Source organism: Besnoitia besnoiti, chromosome IX (genome assembly GCF_002563875.1).
Source record: "Besnoitia besnoiti strain Bb-Ger1 chromosome IX, whole genome shotgun sequence".
Taxonomy (NCBI): domain Eukaryota; phylum Apicomplexa; class Conoidasida; order Eucoccidiorida; family Sarcocystidae; genus Besnoitia; species Besnoitia besnoiti.
In genome coordinates this window covers 32,393-52,768 of record NC_042364.1, presented here as the reverse complement: position 1 = coordinate 52,768, position 20,376 = coordinate 32,393, and the positions used below count along the sequence as shown (strand labels likewise).

Genomic DNA, 20,376 nt, shown 5'->3' with positions numbered 1-20,376 from the left:
TTTTTTTGAGCTGCGTGCCGGTGGACAACTCTCGATGCGAAACGGTGGAGCCCGCCTTCGAAATGCGAATGCTGGAACTCGCTCGCGACGACTCGCGCCACCGCTGTGAAAAGTGAGTTGGAACGCCAAAAGCTCCAAAATAAAAGGCAGTCGAGTCCAGCCACACGCGCAGACGCGGATGGCGCGACGGAGGACGCAGGCCGTCTGGCGACCGCACTCAAAAAGCGCGTCGGCGGTGCGCGTTGTACACGAGGTCAAATGACAGAGTCGGCTGCTTGGAAGGAGCAGCTGCGTCGTCGCGCGTGTCGGTGATCTGGAGACGAGTTTTCGCGTGTCTCCCGACCCAAAACAGAGAAATACAGCGCGGCCAGCGAGCGGAAAGAGCCCACGAGGAGGGGACCACGCAGTAAACTCCACAAGGCAGACAAAGTGCGCGAGCGGGCATGCAGAGACACGTGCGTGACGTTCCCTGGCGTAATACCCCAAAAACTCGCGGGAATTGGGCGCTCGATCGCGCGCCCGGGAACCCGCGACACTTGAGACCGCGCGGTTCGTGTCGTTCGCAACTCCTGCCGTCCTCGCTGGCTCTGAAGAAAGCCGTTTGAATGTGCGCACATGACAATTCCGCCCTATGCGCGCTGCCAGTAGCCCTACTGCATGCGCGTGGCGGCGTTTCGCCTCGGGTCCCCCTCAGCTGCAGACGCGCGCGGGCGTAAACGCCGATGCACGGGTCTTTCAGAACCACCATTCTCACGTCCGCCGTCGCAGCAACCGTTGTTGTGGATGGATGTGTGCTTATCCGCATCAGCGTCCGAACTGCCTGTGCGTTTGCTGGCTGGGTGACACCCTAAACGATTCGGCTTCGTGTGTGGTGGTTAGAGGCCTAGACCGGCGTTGCGCCTACCCCAGAGGGACACCCGCTCACCCCGGGAGGCGACGAAGGCGTGTCCTTCGTTGAGAGGAATTCGAGTTTGTTGCTTTGCCCTTCAGAGCCATGTGGGATTGGCTTGAAACTGCTTGTTCCAGAAGCATGGCGGCCTCAGCAGGAGACTAGCAGTGTCTGCGTTCGGCGGTCGCGGATTTACCTCCGACACTCTTGCGCTTTTGACGGCTCGACAAGAGGCCACTGGTGAATCTCCGGGCGTCGAATGGGTCTTGGCCTTTGCGTTCCTCCCTCTCTTGCGCGAGAGCGGAAGACTGCATTGTTTTGCAAAACGCGACTCCGGGCGTTTCGTGTCCATTCCGCGAGCCCTCCACGCCCTTCCCCTCCGGCTTTTTCGCGAGAAGCACTATCTGGGATCCCAACCGCTCTTTCGCTTCTCAAAGGCTCGTAAGGGACCAGTCCTCGATATATGTATATATCCACGTTCAAGCTACTGTCTCTCGAATACTCCGGTTTCCCCTTTGCCGCAGTCCGTCTTGACGGATATTTTTCAGTCGACGACGAGACAAGCCTCATCAACCTCTTGTTCCAGCGCCCCGCCGTCTGTACGCTGCGAGGGGCAGAAACTGTTTTTTGCGACTTCCTGCCCACCGCAGACTCAGTTTCCGTTTTGTTTTTTGCGCCCGTCGACTAGGGAGCCGCGGTAGCAGCGCGTGTGTGTACGATACGAAGGAAACAGTCCATCACGGCCATCCAGTCGCAGTCTGAGCAGCGGGGATGGAGGCCTGCGACTTCATTCAACACAAAACTTTCCTCGCACCCGCGCCGCCTGGATCATTCGCCTCGCCGCCTCGCAGCAACGCGGGAGCGACCCCGTCTGACCAACGATCGGGAGTCCGCGCCGAAGACCCACGTACACAAGTAGAAGGTAAAAAACTCTCTCCAAGCCCCGGCGCAGCCGCCGGCGCCCCTCCAGGGGAGGAGGGGGGGGGGTCTCGGGACCCTGCCAGCAGAGTTCAGCGGGAAGCGGTCGAGGCGATGCTGGGCGTCTGCCGTTGGCCCAGTTTCCAGACTGGCCCCATCCTCCGGGCGGGGGGGGGGGGGGGGGGGGGGGCCTTTGGATTTTCACTGCGACTCCCGAACGTGGACCATCTTAGGCAGCTAGACGTGTTTCGCCGGACTCTACATGGTGGGGTTACGGTGCTCGGAAGAAGCCTCTCACCTACCCTAGATGGGTTACAGGGAAAAAAGCCGGGAATGCGCATGCTTAGTTGAGGGGATAGCCACTCTGGAGAGCTGTCTGCGTTGTGTTTCGGTGCCTTCAGGCGCGGCTGGTGGGGAAAGGGAAGGAGGGGTGGGGTCTCAGGGCTCCTCGTGGTGTGCCTCCGCGACCTTGTGTGCGGACGGCGCCGCGGGGCCAGAGCGCGATGGCGTCTCTGCGAGAGATTCCGCGACGCCGGAGGCCGCTGACGGCGAACAGAAACCTGCGAATGTGGCAGCAGGCAGAGAAAGCCTTTCGTCACCAGCGGAGAGCCGAGAAGAGGAAGGCAATGTGGGCCATTTTGGTGTGCACGGTGTGCAAGGGAAGCAGGACGCCGTGGTGCCCGCCGCTGGTCTTGCCCTCGAAGGCTGCGCGTCCAACGACACGGGCAAAAGCCCCTGTGCGACGCGACTCCATGTTTCGACGCAGCCAGGTGACGATTTTTCAGAGAGCAACGAGCAGGTTCGGAGGGGCGGCAGCGATGACGAACGCGAGGTCGCCGCCCGCAAGAGAACGTCTGGCGCGGCCGCCGCAGACGCGAAAAAGGCTGTGAGTGACCAGCCTGAGTGTGAAGCAGCGGGTGTAAAGGCTCCGCAGAAACGCGAGGACGACACGGGCGTCGTCGCAGCGTATGGGCAAGAGCTCCGCAAGGGAGAAGGGACAGGGGGAGATGCTTCTCCACATCTGCGCGAATCAGCGGTAAAGACGCAGCAGGTTGAGACGCAGAATCGAGAATGCGGAGAGAAAAAGGACGAGCAGCAAGAGGAGGAATGCGGCAGAGTGACGAAAACTGGCCTCATTCGACTGGGCTGCAGCTTCCACGCCGATGAACTTGTCTCGCCAGAGGAACCCGCAGGTGGATTCACCACCGTTATGCTACGCAACATCCCCAACAAATACACTCAGGAAATGATGATTACTCTGCTGAACGAGACATACAAAGGTATGCATCGCTCCAGACACGTTTTCGCGTCCGCTGAGTGCTGCAGGCGGCATATCTGTGTCGATACAGAGGACCTGGCGTGACGATATATATATATATATATATATATATATATATATGGTTTAGGGTTTAGGGTTTAGTATATATATATATATATATATACGTATGTGTAACTGTGTGGGGCAGACAGGTGGATGCGGAGTGCAGCTGGAAGGGAAACGTGTGTGTCTTCTCCGGAGGCCAGGGGGTTTAGAGTTACTTGGCGGCGTCGAACTGAAGTGCGTGATCTCGTGCGTGCGTTTTGCAGGTTTGTTCGACTTCTTCTATCTCCCCATCGATTTCCGGAATTCGTGTAACGTCGGTTACTGTTTCATAAATTTCGTTCATCCATTCGTCGCCGCGCACTTCAAGCGCGCCTTCCACAACCTAAAGCTAACTGCCTTCAAGTCACAAAAGATCTGCGCGTGCACGTGGGGACGCGTTCAAGGCCTCCAGGTAAGATGGGCGCAAAGTCGACGTCGCGCAGGGGGCGCTATGACATCAGAACAGTGATGTCTCATTTCTAAACAGGCGTCGATCTAGGTCCACAAGCTGCCGCACTCGATACCGCCCTGTGGAAGGCGCAGCCGTCGTTCTGGTGCTTTAGTCGGTATTTCCTTTTCGGCTGTGTTCCCAGGCGAACATTGCGCACTACCGCAACAGCGCCGTGATGGGCGTGCCGTTCAGTCAGTACAAGCCTGTGCTGTTTCGGGACGGGCTGATCATTCCCTTCCCGCAAGCAGAGCGCCCGCTGCCGTCTGTAAAGCCGCGCGGCCATCATGAACGCATTGCCAAGGTTTCCTGAGCACAAGCAGAGAACCGAAAGTCGCTGTGTCTGCTGGTGTAGTGTGGGAGGCGCCACTCCCCCCTCGCAGCCCCTCGTCCAGGCGGCGCGTCTCGTTCGCCTAAATGGCTATGTAATTCATCGACGTCGTCAGAAATCGCGTGCGATGCGTAAAGCGGCGCTTGCTGCTCCACCTGACTCGAGCTGCGAGGGCGCTTCTCATTTTTCCGGTCTGCACTGCAGCAGCTAACGATATGGATCCATGTACATTAGCGCCGGTCGCAGTCGAAGGAAACAGCCCCGCGAGGAGGCCACGCACGTACCGTGCATTCTTCAGCCGTGTGCAGGGGCAGCAGCGCGATGCGTGTTTCCGCCGCAGGCACGCCTGGGCGCAGTCTTTTTATTTGGAGGCTGTCAAGGGCAACTCCCGGGTGTCAGCCACCACCACCACCAAAGCTGCGCGGCAGTGCGAACCCTGACAGACTGACCACATCAATTTGATATGTGTGTGTCCGAACCCGCATGGAATGCTGAACAGCCGCCACGCGTGAGAGACGCCGTGTCCTCCGCACGAAAGACTCCTCACGCGCTAAAGTGCTCGTTCGCAGAAACTGCTTCGATATTTCCACCATCAAGTCTTCACCGCCTGCAATCTAATCGTCTCTCCCACGCCCCCCCCCCCCCCCCCCCCCCCCCCCCCCCCCCCCCCCCACGCCCCACGCCTTTCCCGCGTCAGTTGCGTAGCTCAAAGGAGTCACTGCGGCGCGCACAGACGCCGGCTGGTGCCCCTCACCAATCGCGCCTCCACGGCAGCGCTGCGCAGTACAAGACAACATTTCTCATCATTGTTGCCTTGCTGCCCCAGTGGGATTTTGCGTTGGGACTTGAATTAGCGTCGAAAGAGCTCTCGCGGTAGCCGAGGCATAGGAAGGAGTCCAGGCAGCGCACGCAGCGGAGACCGGGAGCAGGCGCGCTATACCGTTTCCTTGTTTCCCGGTGGGAAGAGCGCTGTAGCTGTGATCGTACGCTGACAACTCTAGCCCACGGAAGAACGAGAAGCGCAGACCAGGCGGAAGTTCCACGAGTCAGCAACACGAATAGATGCACCCCCCCCTAAACGAGTCAGACTGGCATAGTGGTTTTTGCCCACAGCAAACGGCGTAATCCAGAAGCGTACACGTCCGCACGAAATGGAGTTTTACCTGCTTCGCTGGTGCATCAGCACCAGCGGAACTCCGTTCTCACGGGCTTCAGCAGAGCTGATGCGAGAGAGTTCTGGATTTGCAAGTATCCGGGGCAGAGGCAGCATATGTCAATGTGCATTTACGCCCTTTGGAACATAGGCGTACTGGTGTGACCTAGGTTCCTTAGTTCTCCATGGACTGCGAGTATTCTCGACTGTCATCAGTAGTACCAGACAAAGTAGGGTCCCGTGGCCCCCTTCGTCCGCGGCAAAATATTGCCTGTGCTTCGTAAATTCCTGCAGCTCTGGTGAAGATTCTCTTCGGTGATTCAGACCGGTGGTAAGCTGTGTTTCTGAAGCGAAGCGACATCAAGAGGTGCACGAGGAGTGTATCAGTCTGCTCAGGCATCAAAGGCTCCGTCGTCACAACCGCAACATGGAGTTAGCTGACTGGCGCCGTATGCGATAGCTGCACACGGAGTTGGGCTAGTACTTGAAAGACAATCCCTGGATATCCTCCAAGGCAGCCAGGCGGTTTTCGAGTGTAGTCCGTGGCACGTTTAGCGTATACAAATGGATGGAAATCTGCAACGCACGCAGCTTCGGCGTGCTCAGCCACTTTCGTGTGCCGCATCTGGAATCCTGAAACAAGCGGAAAACCCTTGGCGCAGAGGACACAGTGGCACCTCTAGGTGCGCACAGTATTTCAGATTTCCCTGTCACCGGAAACCGAACTCACTTTTAACTTTCCCAGCTCGCTGGTATTCCCACCTTAAAAGCAGCGATCAGCGCGTGGACTCTCCTCATCATCCCGTTCTGGTAACGCGTCCGATTCGGCCTCTGAGCGGGTGAACACGAAGACGATTCTGCAATATCAAAATTCAACGAGGGCAAGCAAGATCGGCTCATCTGCCGCATTCCCATGTTTCTCCCAGTCGTCGGTCCCGCCAGTTGATCAACCGCCAGAGGCCGCTGGTCCCCGAAACAAAAAGCATTCAAAAGATCAGGCAGCGGCGTCTCAGTGCCGCTGTCGTCGACGTTAGCTTGAGAAAAAGAAAAGGGCGATGTGCGCCGCCGGATGGGCTGGCGTCGACAAGGGAGATGTCACTTCCTATACGCAGCGTTTACCGCCTTGCGGGGAAGTAAGTGACAGAGCAGAACGGAAAGGAAGACGCTCCAACAAGAGACCTCGTGCGTTGTCAGGATCTCTCCTGAACTCGGACACTGGCCCCCACTCTGCGAGGTATTTTTCAAGAAAGAAACGTTGGGTCCCGAAAAAGCCGAGATTCCAACTGTGACGCATCGAATAAAAGACAGCACCGCATGACACGCGCTCCCCACACAAGCGTGTGGGCTGCTTTGGAGGCAAGCTTCTGCGTCACACTTGCGTTCCCTTGAGACGCCTTTCGAATGTCACGAAAACGCGACACGAAGTCGCGACACGTGAGGATCGAAGGTAGGCGCTCGTGCACGAATCCTGTAAACGAGTCTTCGTTCACCTCTCTACGGTGTGATGGCGATGAGGTCTTCAGGTCATCTCTCAAGCGCTGCGGCGACCTCTAGCGCGCTGCACAGAATAGTAGTTCTAAGCGAAGCTCGTAGTGTGGCTGGGTCATCGCTTCCGCCGGCTACAGGAGCAGCCGCGCGAGAGAATCTTGGACAGTGGCATCGCCCTCTCGAGAGGAGGATCCCTCACGCACGTCATAGTCTTGGTCCTCGATGAGGCCGTCGCCATCCGCGGAGGACGGTGTTCCGCCGAGAATCTCTGTGGGAGGCCGGCTAGAGGAGGATTCAGACGCCAGCCGGTCTCCGAAGCAGAATGAGGAAGGGATTTTGCCTGAGGGAGAGAAATGAGGAGAGAGCTGTGACGTCGCGGTGAGTGAAGGCTTCTCGGCACTCGACGTCGGTTCCGGAGGGTGCCTCTGACTCTGCGAGCTCCGCCGGGACTCGACAGAAGAAGCTGACAAGCCGCCCGAAGCATTTTTCTCAGGTTTCACCGGGTTCCGCTCCTCTTGGCCTCCTCCAGAGTCCGACGACTGGTTATCGTCTCCCCCCCCCGTCGTCGAGGCAGCATCGGCCGCGTGCTGCTGGCGTTTGCCAGCGCAGGCTCGCCGCGCTCCCGGCAGACCGCGGGGGTGAGGGCGGCCCTGCGAGGAGGAAGCAGCTGCGCCCGAGTTCCGCTCACCGCCCGTGCGTGAGGCATTTCCTGAACTTGGCCCCCCTCCGCCGCCTTGCTTGGCTAAGTGGCTTCTGCTTCGTGTGTTGTGCGTGTGTTGCTGAAAGCTTTGCTTCGCCGGAGACTTTTCTCCCTCCTCGCGAGCGGCTCGCTCGTTCCCGTCGCCCCCCCCGCCCACGGGGCCTTTGCCCTGTTCCGCGGCCCCCAACGAAGGAAGGTGGCTGGCGCCTGGGTGCGCGGCCGCGGCTGCGCCGCCGTCTTCTCTCGAGTGCGAGCACGCGCCGCGCGTCAGCCGGCGCTCGCCTTCGCTGGTTCCTGACTCCTCGGTCTCCACGGCCTCCGCCGCCCCTTCGTCGTCTGGCTCGCGGGCGTGGACTTCGTCCGTCGCCGCCGTCGTGACGCGGCTCACGCGACCCCCCGCCCCTCGCCCCGAGGTGCCTCCGGACCCGCTGGCCGCGCGCATACTGCCGTCCTTTTCGCAAGAAGCGCCCGCACTCGGCAGTCGATCGGGGAACTCGGCCGGGCTGACTTGTCCCGAGGAGCTTTCCGTGGAGGAGACCCCGTGCGCGAGCACGTTGTCCGCTGCCGCCGCTGGAGACCCATGGGGCGGCGCCTGCTGCGCTCTGCGTTCTTCCTCGACGATCTGCATGCTAAGCAACTCGCGCAAGAGCTGGAGGAGACGCAGGTGAGGAAGTTGCGTGGGGACTTGCTTTGCTTTGATGCACGCGCGGAAGAGCTTCGTGTAGCGCCCGAGGCTCTCAACGTGGCTGGCGAGCCGCACCGAGTCTTTGTGCCGCTCGATGGCTGCAACGCACAGCTCCGCGTCTTTGCCGGAGAACTCGCAGCTTACCGCCTCGCGCGCCGGCCGCCCACGCTCGCGCTTCTCGCGAGGCCCGCCTGGGTTTTGGTCGGGACTGGAGTCTCCGCCCTGCCAGGCGTCGGGCTCATCGCAGGCGGGCGCGTCAACAGGGCTCCTCCCGCAGCCCGCGTCGAGCTCCGTCTCGCAAGCCGGCTCGGCCTGCGCCACGGGACTTTCTGCGGCCAAGGACCTGACGGCGTCTTGCACTGACTGAAGCAGGAGAAGAACGAGCTCTTTCGTGAGATGCAAAATGATCAGCGGCCCTGTCGCGGCGCCGCCGCCGTCGCTCTCGAGCGAGAGGAGACAGGAAGGCGCCCAGCCGCTCTCGCCGCGCGCGTGAGACACCGAGAGCCCGCTTTCGCATGAGCACGTCGAAGACCCGCCGCCGCGGTCGAGCGCCTCGCCGGCTCCATCGGTGACGCCGTGGTGACGTGGACAGCACGAAGGAGAAGACGAGGCCGAAGCCTGCGCCGCATACATCGCGCCAGACGTCCCTCCCGTTTTCTGGGAGGGAGCCAGACGCCCTCCAGAGGGGCTTGCGCTGCTGGGAGAAGCGTCGCGTGCGAGCGATCTGCCTCCGCAGGCAGCGTGCGCGACGCTGTCTGCTGTGGGGTAGCCGTGACGCAGAGATCGCGAAAAGACTCGGCAGTCGTCTCCGCAGCACGCACATGCACAGTGGCGACCGCAGCAAGGGGTCTCGACGCTGCTTTCCTGGGAAGCACGGCAGGGCAGCAGGGAACCAAGGTAATAACCGAGAGGCACTCTGACTAAGATGAAAATGATTTCGTTACACACGCACCACGCCGCGTCTGGCAGATCTGCAAGCTGTGCCATTACCTTTTCCGGCGGTGCAGGAACATTCCATCGACGATAACGAGTGTTGTAAAGAAGAATCGTCATCTCATCCGCACACGCAGTCTGAAGCGACGCAGAACAGACCACGGACGTCTCCCTACACACGAACAAGAGCGAAGTTCCACCTGCCGCATTCATCAAAACCTTTCTCATAACGCACGATTGCACTATCGAGCTTTTCGTGAGGAGGGCACTCTCTATTACACGTGCTCGGGTCTCGCTGTCGAGTTTCCCATCGCCCACACCCCAGAGAGCTATATTTTTGGAGAGAGTCCTGTCAGCAGAGCCTGGCGGTCGCGCGAACCCGTAACGCCCTTTTTGCTTTGTGATTCCTTCTCTCGAAAGCGCGCACCTCGGCTCTCGCGCCTGCCCGGCAGACGTCGCAGCCACGGACCCTGAAGAAACCCGCCGTGTTGATCTTGAGGCAGTCAGACGGACCCGCTTACCCGCAGAGCAGAGGACAGCCGCCTGCAGCAACAAACGCCGCTCCCGGTTCGTGAACCAGGAGAGACGAAGTGGCAAGCGACGTCGCAGGAGAGCGGACTGGGGGATGAGCCGCGGCAGGAACTCGCCGAGGCGCAGAGGGGAGGGAGCACTGGCCGCGCAGCCGGACTGCGCGCAGACAGACACGTTCAGGCTCACAGCGGAGCTTGCGGGAAGAGACGTCGAGTTCCGCCTGGCTGCGGCGCAGCGAGGCCGAAAAGAGATCGGGTCTAACCGACCCGTGCAGCAGAGGGTGCCCTCTTCGAGGCGCAGCGCAGTCGACCACGAGAAAGAACGCTCTGCATGCGGCCGGCGCCAAAGCACGACCTGCCGGACGCAAGGATAGCGTGGATGCACGCGAAGAAACAACAACTACGACGGCGCGTTAGATGCCCGTGGGCGCATGTATTTCGGAAGGTCAGGTCCACTCCGTTTGCTGGCGACTCCGCCGCAGCAGCGACACCACGGGAAGACCAGAGAACTAAAACTCGTGAGGATGCGGCGGCCTTTACAAGGGAACTCTGCGCCGTGAGCGACACACACGCAGCTCCTTGAGCGACACAGACCGGGGCGAGCTTACCACAAGAGAACATCACCGGACGCGCCGCTTGGCGCGGCGGCTAGCGCAAAGGCGGCGAGGGAGAACGTTGAAGGCAGAAGAGACGTGGGCGCGAACGAGGACGCAGAGAGGAGGGTGCGGCGTTTGCTCGAGGCGGAAACCGCATGGACGGGCGCAGAACGAGGCAGGGGCGATAGGACGCCGACTCCAGGTGCCTGGTCGGCGATCGACGGCGTGATGCAGCCTGCGCCAATGATTCCGCGGTCGCTGAGACGCACGCCAGAGAATAGGATCCGCACGGAACACCACATGCCGCCCCAAACACCATTTCGCTTTGCAAGCTTCCCCAGAAACCAGACTCGTCCCACAGACCCTGATGCCAACCAGCGAGGCAAAAGACGCAGAGTGCGCAGGGGGGCTGGGCGGTCGCGGGACACACTTAACTGTCCTGTGTGTGGGCAAGCTGTGCACGCAGGTCCATCTAGTTCATATTCGTGCAGACATCCGTCCTCTGGAAACACCGACCGAAGGCGAGAAACGTACCCGCAATGCCTGCTGCCGCAGTCGTCTGCAGTCCGGCAAAAGGATCCGGGCTCTTTGCCGAGGTGGTCCCCCCGCTCTCCTCGCCCCGCCGTGCATTGTTCCAAGACGCGTTTGAGCTCGTGGGCTGCCGCCTCTCCGTGGGCTTCTTTGGACCCCCTCACAATGGTCGCGTGCGTGCGCTCGCCGCGGGGCTGCTGCTCCCCCTCGCCACGTCCCGGCCTGCATTCGCCCCCCCCTCTCTCGCGCTGCGGAGCGTGGGCGCGGCTGGGGCGGCCTGATGTGCGGTAGCTTTGGGCTTCTTTTGCGGCCATCGGGGTCGCTGCTCTGCTTTCGCGCGAGGGCCCGTCTGTCTGGTCGTCGTCGGTCGTCTCCCGATCGGCACCGCCACGCCGCATCTGTTTGCCAGGTGTGGGACTCTCATCTTGGCCTGAGGACGGGAGTCGAGAGTTCTTTGCGGACGGCTCGCCAGTCTCAGCTTCCTCCCGGCCACAGAGCTGACGTGAGGCGCAACGCTCGTCGCTCTCGGCTTTTTGCGCTTTGCCTGCGGACTCCTCGCGTTCAACGCCGGCCTGCGCGTCGCGCTGACCGTGAGCGGAGCTTGTGCCCTCGCCGCCACCGGTCCCCTCGTTCTCGTGGGCGTGCCTGCCTTTTCCGCTCTGCAGACACGCTCCTCCCAAACTGTAACTCGGCGGCGTGCTCGAGTTTCGCCCGTGGCCGTCAGCAGCGCATGCGCCGCCTCCGCTGTGCCAGATCTTTGCGTGTTTCACGTCCTTCGTGTCCTGCGCCTCGCCGCCCTCCCCCGTCTGAGCGCCGCAGCCCTCAAGACGTGCTACAGCGCCTCGTGGCGGGCTCGAGGAATCTTCTTCCGGGTGCCCCTTGCGCTTTCGGGGTCGAATTGACAACAGCCGCTCGCCGGGGTTTTCTGGAGGCGTTTTCGGCGCAGAATCTTCTGGCTCAGGTTCGGCGACGCGCGCCTCCTGAGTCGAACGACCTTGCATGCCGCTCAGGTCGGAGCGCGCAGACCCGCTCTGTAGCTCTGGCTTGACCGTGGGCTGCGCTGCGGCGAGCGACAAGAGATGAAGCTGGTGCTGACTCTGCAGGTCAGCAGCGGGCCTTTGGGGCGTGCCTTCGAGATTGCGAAATGCACCCTGAGGAGCGAGGAACGAGTCGGTGGCAGCAGAGAAGGCTGCGAGAGCTGCGGCTTCAGCAGACGAGCTGAAAGGGCCAGCCGCCGCGGAGCCGACCGGAGCGCGCTGCGAGCTGAGTGCATGCTCGAAGTCAAACGGAAGGAACTGCTGCAGAGTCCCCTTTTCCAGGCGCTCGGCCAGAAGCGACTGCGAGGCTGCCCACGACGAGGCCTGCGTCAGCAGCTCTTGTTGGCGTTGCAGCTGAGGGACCAGCAGACGAAACAGAAGGCGGCACACTGTCGAGACGAGGGCCGTCTTTCAGGAAGCGCTAGCGCACAAACTCAGCTGATCTGCCACTCGCGAAGCCGCGCCCAGACGTGCGAACCGCTTGCTGGGAGAAACAGATCATCTGACTAGGCTCCCCATCGACCTTTGGGAAGGCGAATGTCACTGAGTCGCATCCGATTCTACAACTACCAGGCGGCGTCACACGGGCAGAACACCGCGAGCAAGCCAGGGGGGCAGCAGTGGAAGACCCGCACGAATGCGAGCGCTCTAGCTTCTATCCAAAGCGTGCATCCCCGCCGGCACCCGCCCAAGTGATTGTATGGAAGGCGCCTACTGAGCAGGACCTCCAGAGGGCAGCACGACTTCGAATTGCAGAGGGAGAGACGAGCATTTCAACACGAGGCTCCCCGTGTGAGAAAAGTGAGAGCTATCCCTGCTGGGGTGTGCGGGCTACACATGTTGCGCTCATGGACGAGTTCGACATCGTACACATTGAAGGAAACGCTAGCTGCATTGTTGACTCCAGTGTTCTCACTTCCAGCTGAGGCACGCACGCCGACGAAGAGGCGGGGACCAAGACGGCAGGCGGAGCGGCGACGGAGGGGCTCTTGGACTGCTGCTGTTGCTTGCGACCCGCCCGGTCTCGCAGGCCGAGCTTCTGCTCGTGTAGCTTCCGGCACTCTGAAGGAAGTGAGAACAGATATCGAAACGTCCTGAGACGGTCTGGCATCTACCTCCACCGCGGGGGAGGGAAACAGGCAGATACTATATACATCAGGGAATGTCCGAGGGTCGAGTAAACTCGCAAAGCGTCAAAGATCCCAGAGCTCCGGCGATGAAGCTGGTGGTCAGCGTGCGCGCCGACAAAAGCGGATTACAGCGGAACCTCTGGCCTTAGCGGAAAGACCCAGGCGTCAGACGTTCTGTCCCCCATGCTTTCGCGGCCCCCGCCATCGCCCCGAGAAGCCTTCAAAGAGAGAGGAGGCTCCAAAACCGCGACAGAATACGTGATCTGCACTCTTGCGAACATCTCCCCTTCCCTACATGGGGCAGGCCGGCCGCGCGGCGAACAGCCGCGCTAGAGTGAACGGTTACCGCCCAGGACGGATGCAAGGCTTCTCACGCATGCGCGTCCTATTTCTGCGACTGTCTCTAATACGGTCGTCGAGCTGCATATTTACCGTGTACCCTCCGCTCTCGCCCCCCTTCCCCCGCCCCGTTTCATAGGCAAGGGCAGCTGCCTGGCGGCGGCGTTGCGACGACACGCAAGCACTCCTCCCGCACAGAGGACGCCACGCCTTGAGCGCCGCGCGCCGTGTGGCAGCAGCGACCCGCTGAAGGCCAGCCTCGTGTCTGTAGGCGTGCCAGGTGCTCACCTGTTGCCATGTTGTACGCATTGATAAAGCCCAACTTGTTGACGCTGAACTTCCGCTCCACTCTTCGTTTCGACTGGGGGTCGTACCAGGAGGCTCTCCAGGTCTTGTTCACTTTGTCATACCGAACCCCGACGACCTTGGGCAGCGATTCGCGTCCGTCGGTGTGCCCCGGGGCCCCTGGGGCTGTCTGAGGAGGCAGCTGCGGCAATCCGGAGACCGCGGGATGCATCTGGGCGCCAGCTGCGGCCGCTCGATCTTTGCCGCAGTGGAAGCTGGGTGGAAGCGCCGGAGAAAGGAATCCCGCGCTTCCAGAGACGAGTGCTGGTCTCTCCGTCGCCGCCGCGAGTAGGCTCTCGCGCGAGCAGTAGGCTGAAGAGAGCGGCGGCCAGAGGTGCCCGGAGAGCGGCGCGGCAGAACCCAGACTGTCAGGCGTGGCCCGCGCGCTCCCTGCTGCCCCCGGAGAGAGCGCATGATTCGATCTCACATTCGAGAGCATAGTCGGCATGGGTGGCGGAAGCTGTGGGACCGCGCCTGCGCCGAGTCTCGCGAGAGGAGGGTCCGCAGTCGCGCCCGGTGCGCCTGCGCAGAGTGTCTTTTGCTCTTCATGGGGCATGCAGCTGTTGAGCGTTCCCGAAGAAAACTGCAGGCTTGGGCTCAACGCAAGGGCGCCAGAAACCATCGCGCCTGCCGTCAAGCGGGCAGAGGGAAGGGGGGCAGGTGCAGAGGGCGACGACCGTGGCTCTGCTGAGATCGTCTTGGAGCGAGCGAGCCCCGAGAACACATCGCTGAGGATAGACGCTGTGTGGGGAGACGGAGAACTGCGCGAGGGTGCTTCGCCCACGGACGAGGGGAAAGGAGCCACGCAAGGAGCTGCAGGGGACGGGACTCCAAGTGCGTCAGCCTTGAATGGTTTTCCCGCCTCTTCCAAGCCCCCTCTTCGGGGGACAGATGAGAGAGATGGCGAGCAGCAGAGCGCGGTTGAGATCAGAGGACTTTCAATGCCTGCCGACACCGGAAGGGCTCCCACCTCGCCCGGCGAGCGCCACGACCGCCCGCCATGCAGAATTGGAGGAGGCTGTTGCTCCTGACCATCTGCACTTCTTGCTGGCGTTAGCGGGAGAGACGGAGAGGCCAAAGGCAACTCACTCGCGTCCAAAGAACCTCTCCGGCATGAGCCAGAGGGTGGCATTGAGCCCCCGCCTTTAGCGTGCGTCGCAGGAGACTTCATTTTTGATCAGCAAGCAGCTAAGGAGACGAGCACACAACCTGGTCGTTTTTCGGTGAAGTCGTAGGAACTTCACCCTGTCTACGTGGCGGCTTGAAGTGCGCGCCGTGATGCTTCCGTTCAGCTAGTGTAAACGGTTACTCTCCAGCCTCTATTCTGGAATAAGAAAGGAGGGAAACTGGCTTTTCTGGACTTTCATGAACCCTGCAGAGGAGCTGCGTGAGCCGTTCTCGCGAGAGATCGGATCTATCCACGTTGCACAGAGCCAACGAGAGACGCCCATGAATCGTCACCCCTTGGCTGCTGCGGGTCAACGCAACCTGGATTGAATGCGAAACCGAGCTTCCGAGCACGAGGACAGAAGGTTTGACCTTCTGTCTAGGCGAGGGTTCTTGCTACGGCACCGCCACCGACGTCGTGCCGAAGCAAAGTCGAGATGCTTCAGGCGGTGACCGGACAGACAGGAGCGGAAACAGCTCGTGCATGAAGATTCAGGAGGCGACCCACACAAGACAAGAAATAAATGAGCTAGGCACCACACGTATTCCTTGGTTCCATCTTCTCTTTGGCGCGGCACTTTTTTTTCGTGGAGTGTGCGCCCTGTGAAGCCGCTTCCAGCCGTGCGGTCGTAGCCAGTGCGCTTCCAAAGAGACCCCGCGGACATAGGGTCACCTGTTCGGAGCCTTGGTAAAAAAAAATGATGGTCTTTCGTGCGACACCAGACGCCCTCCTAGAGTTTTCGGGCTTGCAGGAATGGCCGTTGTTCGAAGAGGAGCCGCACTCGCCGCCAGTTGCACCTGAAAGAAGCCGATTGAGTAGTGTGCTGGTGCCAAGTGCCAAAAATCGGCTGCCCTGTCGAGCACACGATTTAGCTAGGGTGCTGCCAGGAACTCAGGAAAGGCAGCTTCGTAGCGCGTACACGAGCTTGCACTTCGCTCCCACGAAGAGGAAAAGTTTCCAGCGGAAAAAAGCAACCTGGCGAAGTGTGTGCCCCTAGCACGGGTTCCGAACACCTCCGCTGTGACTTTTGTCTGACGAGGAGGGGACTCGAACGGATGCGTGCTCCAAGGCACGTGGTGTCGTGCAGTTTGACTCCGGTCGGGGAGGGACGCGTGGTGTTGCCCGCCCACCACCAATCAGACAGGAGCTAAAAACACGCAAAGAGACTTTCAGAAAGTGTCACGGGTGCCAAGCAACGCAGAGTCACAAAAAAGGGAGCTCCGTGGAGACCCTTATTATTCGAGATAGCCACGGTGGACAAGAAAAACATTTCTCACGCCGCGCCGCGACCCGCCTCGCGTAAGTCGTGCGCCGCTCCTCAGCCTCGGACCGACAAGTTGCGGTGTGCTTTGTATTAGTTTCCAGGCGATTGGCTGCCAGGGCTGCAGCGGCGATCCCATGCCCGGGAAAAAAGTGGGCAACATCGCTATGAAAGGCGCCCTCGAAAGGACTGGTAGCAACGCGCCGCGGACTGTAGGGCTCTGGTCTCCATGTTCCTCCTGCACAGGTGCGTCGGGCAAGATGACAAGAGGCGAGCGCCGCCTTCTTCGTGCGCGTACGCGCCGGGACGGAGGCACCAAAAATCCCAGAGCTGTCACAGGTGCGATGAAGTCTGCGAGCAAGGGACACAACGCCCCTTAGGGAGCACGGAACCGAGAGCTGCAGCCCCGACCGTTAACATGACTTCGGCAGTGGATTACTGATTGTTGGCAACAGGCTACAAGCAGACAGTGGCAAGGAATTAGCACTCACGCCCTCTTGGACCCATCCACGGCAAATAGATAAAGCTCACATGACCGGACCGGAGTGTGCCGATGGTAGCTGTACTGCCCGATTGAAAATCGGAAGGAGAAGGGCGAAGAGAAGTCCTGTCAGTTTGATCCGCCCTAGTCTTGCATGATACGCCTGAAAGTGTACGCGACCAGGCCACCCACTTGCTCCGCAATAGTGATATTTCTGCATTAACGGAAGCCAGTCCGTATAATGCTGACTGGGATGAGTCACACTCACGCAAAAGGGATGTCCCATGGGAGTCCACGCCGTATAAAGGGGCCAAGCAGTCGAAGGCAGGCGAATCGCGTGGCTGTTTGTGACACCCTCCGGCTGTTGCTCGCCTCAAGGGCGAATACACGCTGCCACTGATGGGCTCAAGGAGTTTGGCAGGGTGCGGTAATCCAGAACGCACTAGTGCGGATGACCGCAACTCCTAATAAGATCCACAGTACAGTTCATTCTGTGCAGGGCAACACGAAATGAGTTTGCCTTCTTCTCGTTGCAACCTGTCAAGAGGGTTTCTGCAACTCTGCTCGAAGTATCAAAAACTGTTACTGCACTCATGCAACCAGCTTACCATGATAGTAATCCCGTTGCTGCAGGGAAGTCGCCTTATCGCCTTATAACCCGTTTTCCGCCGCATTCAGGCGACATCGTTTCGAGCGAATGGGTTCGCGGAGGAGGCCCCAATGCTGGGCCGCCCGATCGCGTGCCAGCTGGTAGCTTCTTTTGATGCTTGCTGCTTCACTCGCCACACGCAATGGCATGCGATGTGCTAATTTGATGCCCTAGTGGTTCTCCCCCTCCGCGTCTACGTGCCGATCACCATCAGCTACTGCGGTCACAAAGTTTTTCTCGGCGTCCATGGCTGCAGAGCTGCCAGCAACAAGTGAGTCGGCCCCTGTTGTACCACAGTGAGCATTCCTTCACACATGAGATGATGCCCAGTACGCCACTGCTCTAGACTGTCGCCGAACGCGAAACCACTGCGAGAGGATACTGACTCCATTTTTTGAGAATGCTACAGGGATAGGGCGCCGCAACGTGTCCTCTCCTATCGAATAGTTCTGGTGTCTATATGGGGATGATTCGCGATGGCGTACGGGAGGACACGAGGCGGCCTGCTTCGCCATCGCCGATTACAAGAGAACCGTATCAGGACGGCATCACTCTTGCAATCGGGCATGAGATCGAAGAACTGCAAGAGACTCAGTGCGAAGGCGTTCAACGCTTGGGAACTGCACCACGATTGTTTGCGCGAGACTGATGCACTGGCGACAATATTTCCGGCGTGGCAGGAGAGGCTAAACAAAAGACTGAGGACTTTCCTTATCGACTATCCTGACCAGCAGCGGTGATTTGAGTTCCCGGATTGTAGGCTACGCTCTTTGTGCAATGCTACGGTCTGTGATAAGCGCGCTGTGCTCCCAACCTGAAAAGACGCATCCCTTGTGCTCTGAAAGAGAGCTGCATACTGTTCAGGATGTACACCAGAAGGCGAAGCCGACTCCTAGCGAGCTGGATCAGCTGCAGTCAGTGACTCCCGTCTGACTGTGCTAGCAACGGCAACGCAAGCTCACTTCAGGCGTGCCGTCCTCGCGAGGTTGTATGAGCTATATGCTCACGACCAGCACCACCAATTAGTTTATCAGCCGTCGTCGGTGACTTCTGTTTCACGAATTAGGCACTGTAAATTCTTTACAACACCGGAACAAGAAGCATACGAAGGCTTTCGAGACGGAAACATTTTGTCTCAGAAACGCCAGCAGCAACAGTGACAAAAATATGTAGACTAGACGTGTCTGAACCTAGAAAAAGAGTGCAATCGCAGTGGGGGACGGTTAAACATCCCTGCGTGCCCACTTGAACATCTCAACGTGAACAGGTTCGACTTCTGCATATTTGTTCAGCGACAGATTCAGAAAGCCAAGCTGGTAACTTCATCAGACTTGACTTATGCGGAACCGTAAGGCAAAACTGTACCGAAGGGAAACAGCGTTCGGCTCACTGAAATGCTGCCCCTTACAATCATCACCGTCCCGCATCGACGCCGTCTTCAAGGGCATGGGCAGATACACTGCCTGACGCATACCCGTTCACAAAAACATGCGAGATGTTCTGGAAGCCCCCATCCTTCCATCTATGCGTTTCGTAACCCCCTGAAGGATGAGACAAAAGTTGAGCCGCGCAGCCTGTGCTCCGGTTGCCCACTGGCGTCTCCACTCGAATGTAGAAACCAATTGCCGACACATCGGCATAAATGCCGCTCTCCAACCAAGGTGACTCCCATGAGGCGGCGACATTTTGAGGAAAAACTTGTGCTACAACATCAGGACGTCTCATTTTGTAGCCATACCGAAAGCTTGAAGCCGAATTCTGTACGACGCCCACGGCAGTGAAGTCTACTGTTGATGAGGTTTCTTCTGCAAAGCATAGACACATTGCCAGGGTGACGGTAAGGTAACTTGCTCGATGGATGAAAGGGTTATCAGTCCCCCTACAGCTGTCGCGAAATCCGGAGTAAACAGCACATCCCACATATCCTATCGACTCCATGAAAGTCCGAGGCCAGCAGAGTGGATAGACCAGTCAACAGCGACGATGGGCTCGCGTGTTACCAAGAATTAGACGAAAATGAGGCAGGCAATACGCATTCGCTGACCAGAGACTCTGAGTGTAAGACCACACAACGTGGAGCGGGAATACCTCAGGAGACTGCAGAAGCACGGAGGCGCCCGCTTTAAAGTGTGGTCGAAACTGACGTCAGGTCGCTCCGTGGACCGGGGGCGGCTCAACCTGCGTGACGACCCAATGACGCTATCACCACACGTGAGAAAGAACAAGAATAACATCAACGCAACAGCACGACTTGCGGCACAGGTACACTCAGCGATGATGACAAGCGTTAAATTCCACCAAAAGTGACTCGATGTGGTGAGTCGATGTGGGCGATTTTCAAGACAGATTCCTGCTACGACACTGCAACTAGCATGAGGGATTCAAAATGCCAGACCGCAGAGGGGACGTACGTTCACGCGCTGAAGACGCCAGTGACAGCAACCACAGTATCCCACGAACCCACTTAACCCGAAGGTATCTGCACGAATCGCTCATCTCTCTGGTCGCTCACGCTAAACCCTTCTGCACAGAAAAGCGTCATCTGCCAGCAACCCCAAGCGTTGGCGCAGCAGTTGCCACTGAAACGTACCTCCCAACCCTGAGTTGAGAATGAATACACGACGAGGCAAAAACGTTTTGTACGTTGCGTATGCAGCGCAGCCGTCCTGGGTTACGCTGGCACGGTTGCAAAGACAAACGATGACCGCAGCACCCACTGTCGAGACGCGTGCCTCGCTGTACAACGTCTGGAGGTGCCACCCGTCCGCGCGTTATTCCGGACGACCAACATAACAATGAAAAAATTGATTCTTTAGGTAAAATCGATTTTATTATTTTTAATTAAAATTTCGCCATTTTACTTTGAAAATGTTTTTAGGATCTCAACTACATACTGCTGTAGTTGAACTAATTTCAAAAACGAGAGCTAAATCAAAATATTCTACAATTCAAAATGGGTCCGGTTCTCCTTCGCGTTTCCTTGGCTGACAAAGAAAGCCTACGTTCCACTGCTGCCGAGAGGCGTAAAGCACACGCAAATATGAACAACATAAGACTGCGGAGAGGGTGCGAGCAGGCTGCATGGCTCCGCAAAAGCCAGCACACTGAATGTACAAATGTGAGTCGCCTTGCTTGGCAGCTCGGGCATCTGAGAACTAGGATATTGCTATACACACGTGACAGTGCCCATGTATTTCCTCGCAGTCATAGAAAATATTACGTACGTCCCATTCCTGAGAAAAAAGTTGTAGCAGGCAACTGCGCAGCCGGCCCGTGGGCAAAGAGGCCGACAAAGTGAAAGAAAGAGCGGGAATTCTCAACACCGCTGTCGATCGATGCAGGCACACACAAGGGCACCTGTCAATCTGGCGTGGCTCGATGTGTCAGATACACTGGTGATA

General features: G+C 59.0%; 2 protein-coding genes across 2 annotated transcripts; one reads left to right on the top strand and one right to left on the bottom strand.

The window, feature by feature from the left end:
- Positions 1-1,660: 1,660 nt before the first annotated feature.
- On the top strand, positions 1,661-3,931 carry BESB_011730 (RNA recognition motif 2 protein; the record flags this gene model as incomplete). The annotated part of the gene is made up of 4 exons (XM_029359903.1): positions 1,661-2,072; positions 2,209-3,087; positions 3,395-3,582; positions 3,764-3,931. The coding sequence occupies 4 exons, from the start codon at positions 1,661-1,663 to the stop codon at positions 3,929-3,931; spliced, it is 1,647 nt and encodes a 548-aa protein (XP_029216570.1).
- Positions 3,932-6,721: 2,790 nt separating this feature from the next.
- BESB_011720 (AP2 domain transcription factor AP2III-4) lies at positions 6,722-14,587 on the bottom strand (the record flags this gene model as incomplete). Its single annotated transcript, XM_029359902.1, has 6 exons — positions 6,722-8,839; positions 9,430-9,595; positions 10,047-10,292; positions 10,569-11,956; positions 12,519-12,664; positions 13,360-14,587. 6 exons carry the CDS (start codon positions 14,585-14,587, stop codon positions 6,722-6,724), a joined length of 5,292 nt encoding a protein of 1,763 aa, XP_029216569.1.
- Positions 14,588-20,376: the final 5,789 nt, after the last annotated feature.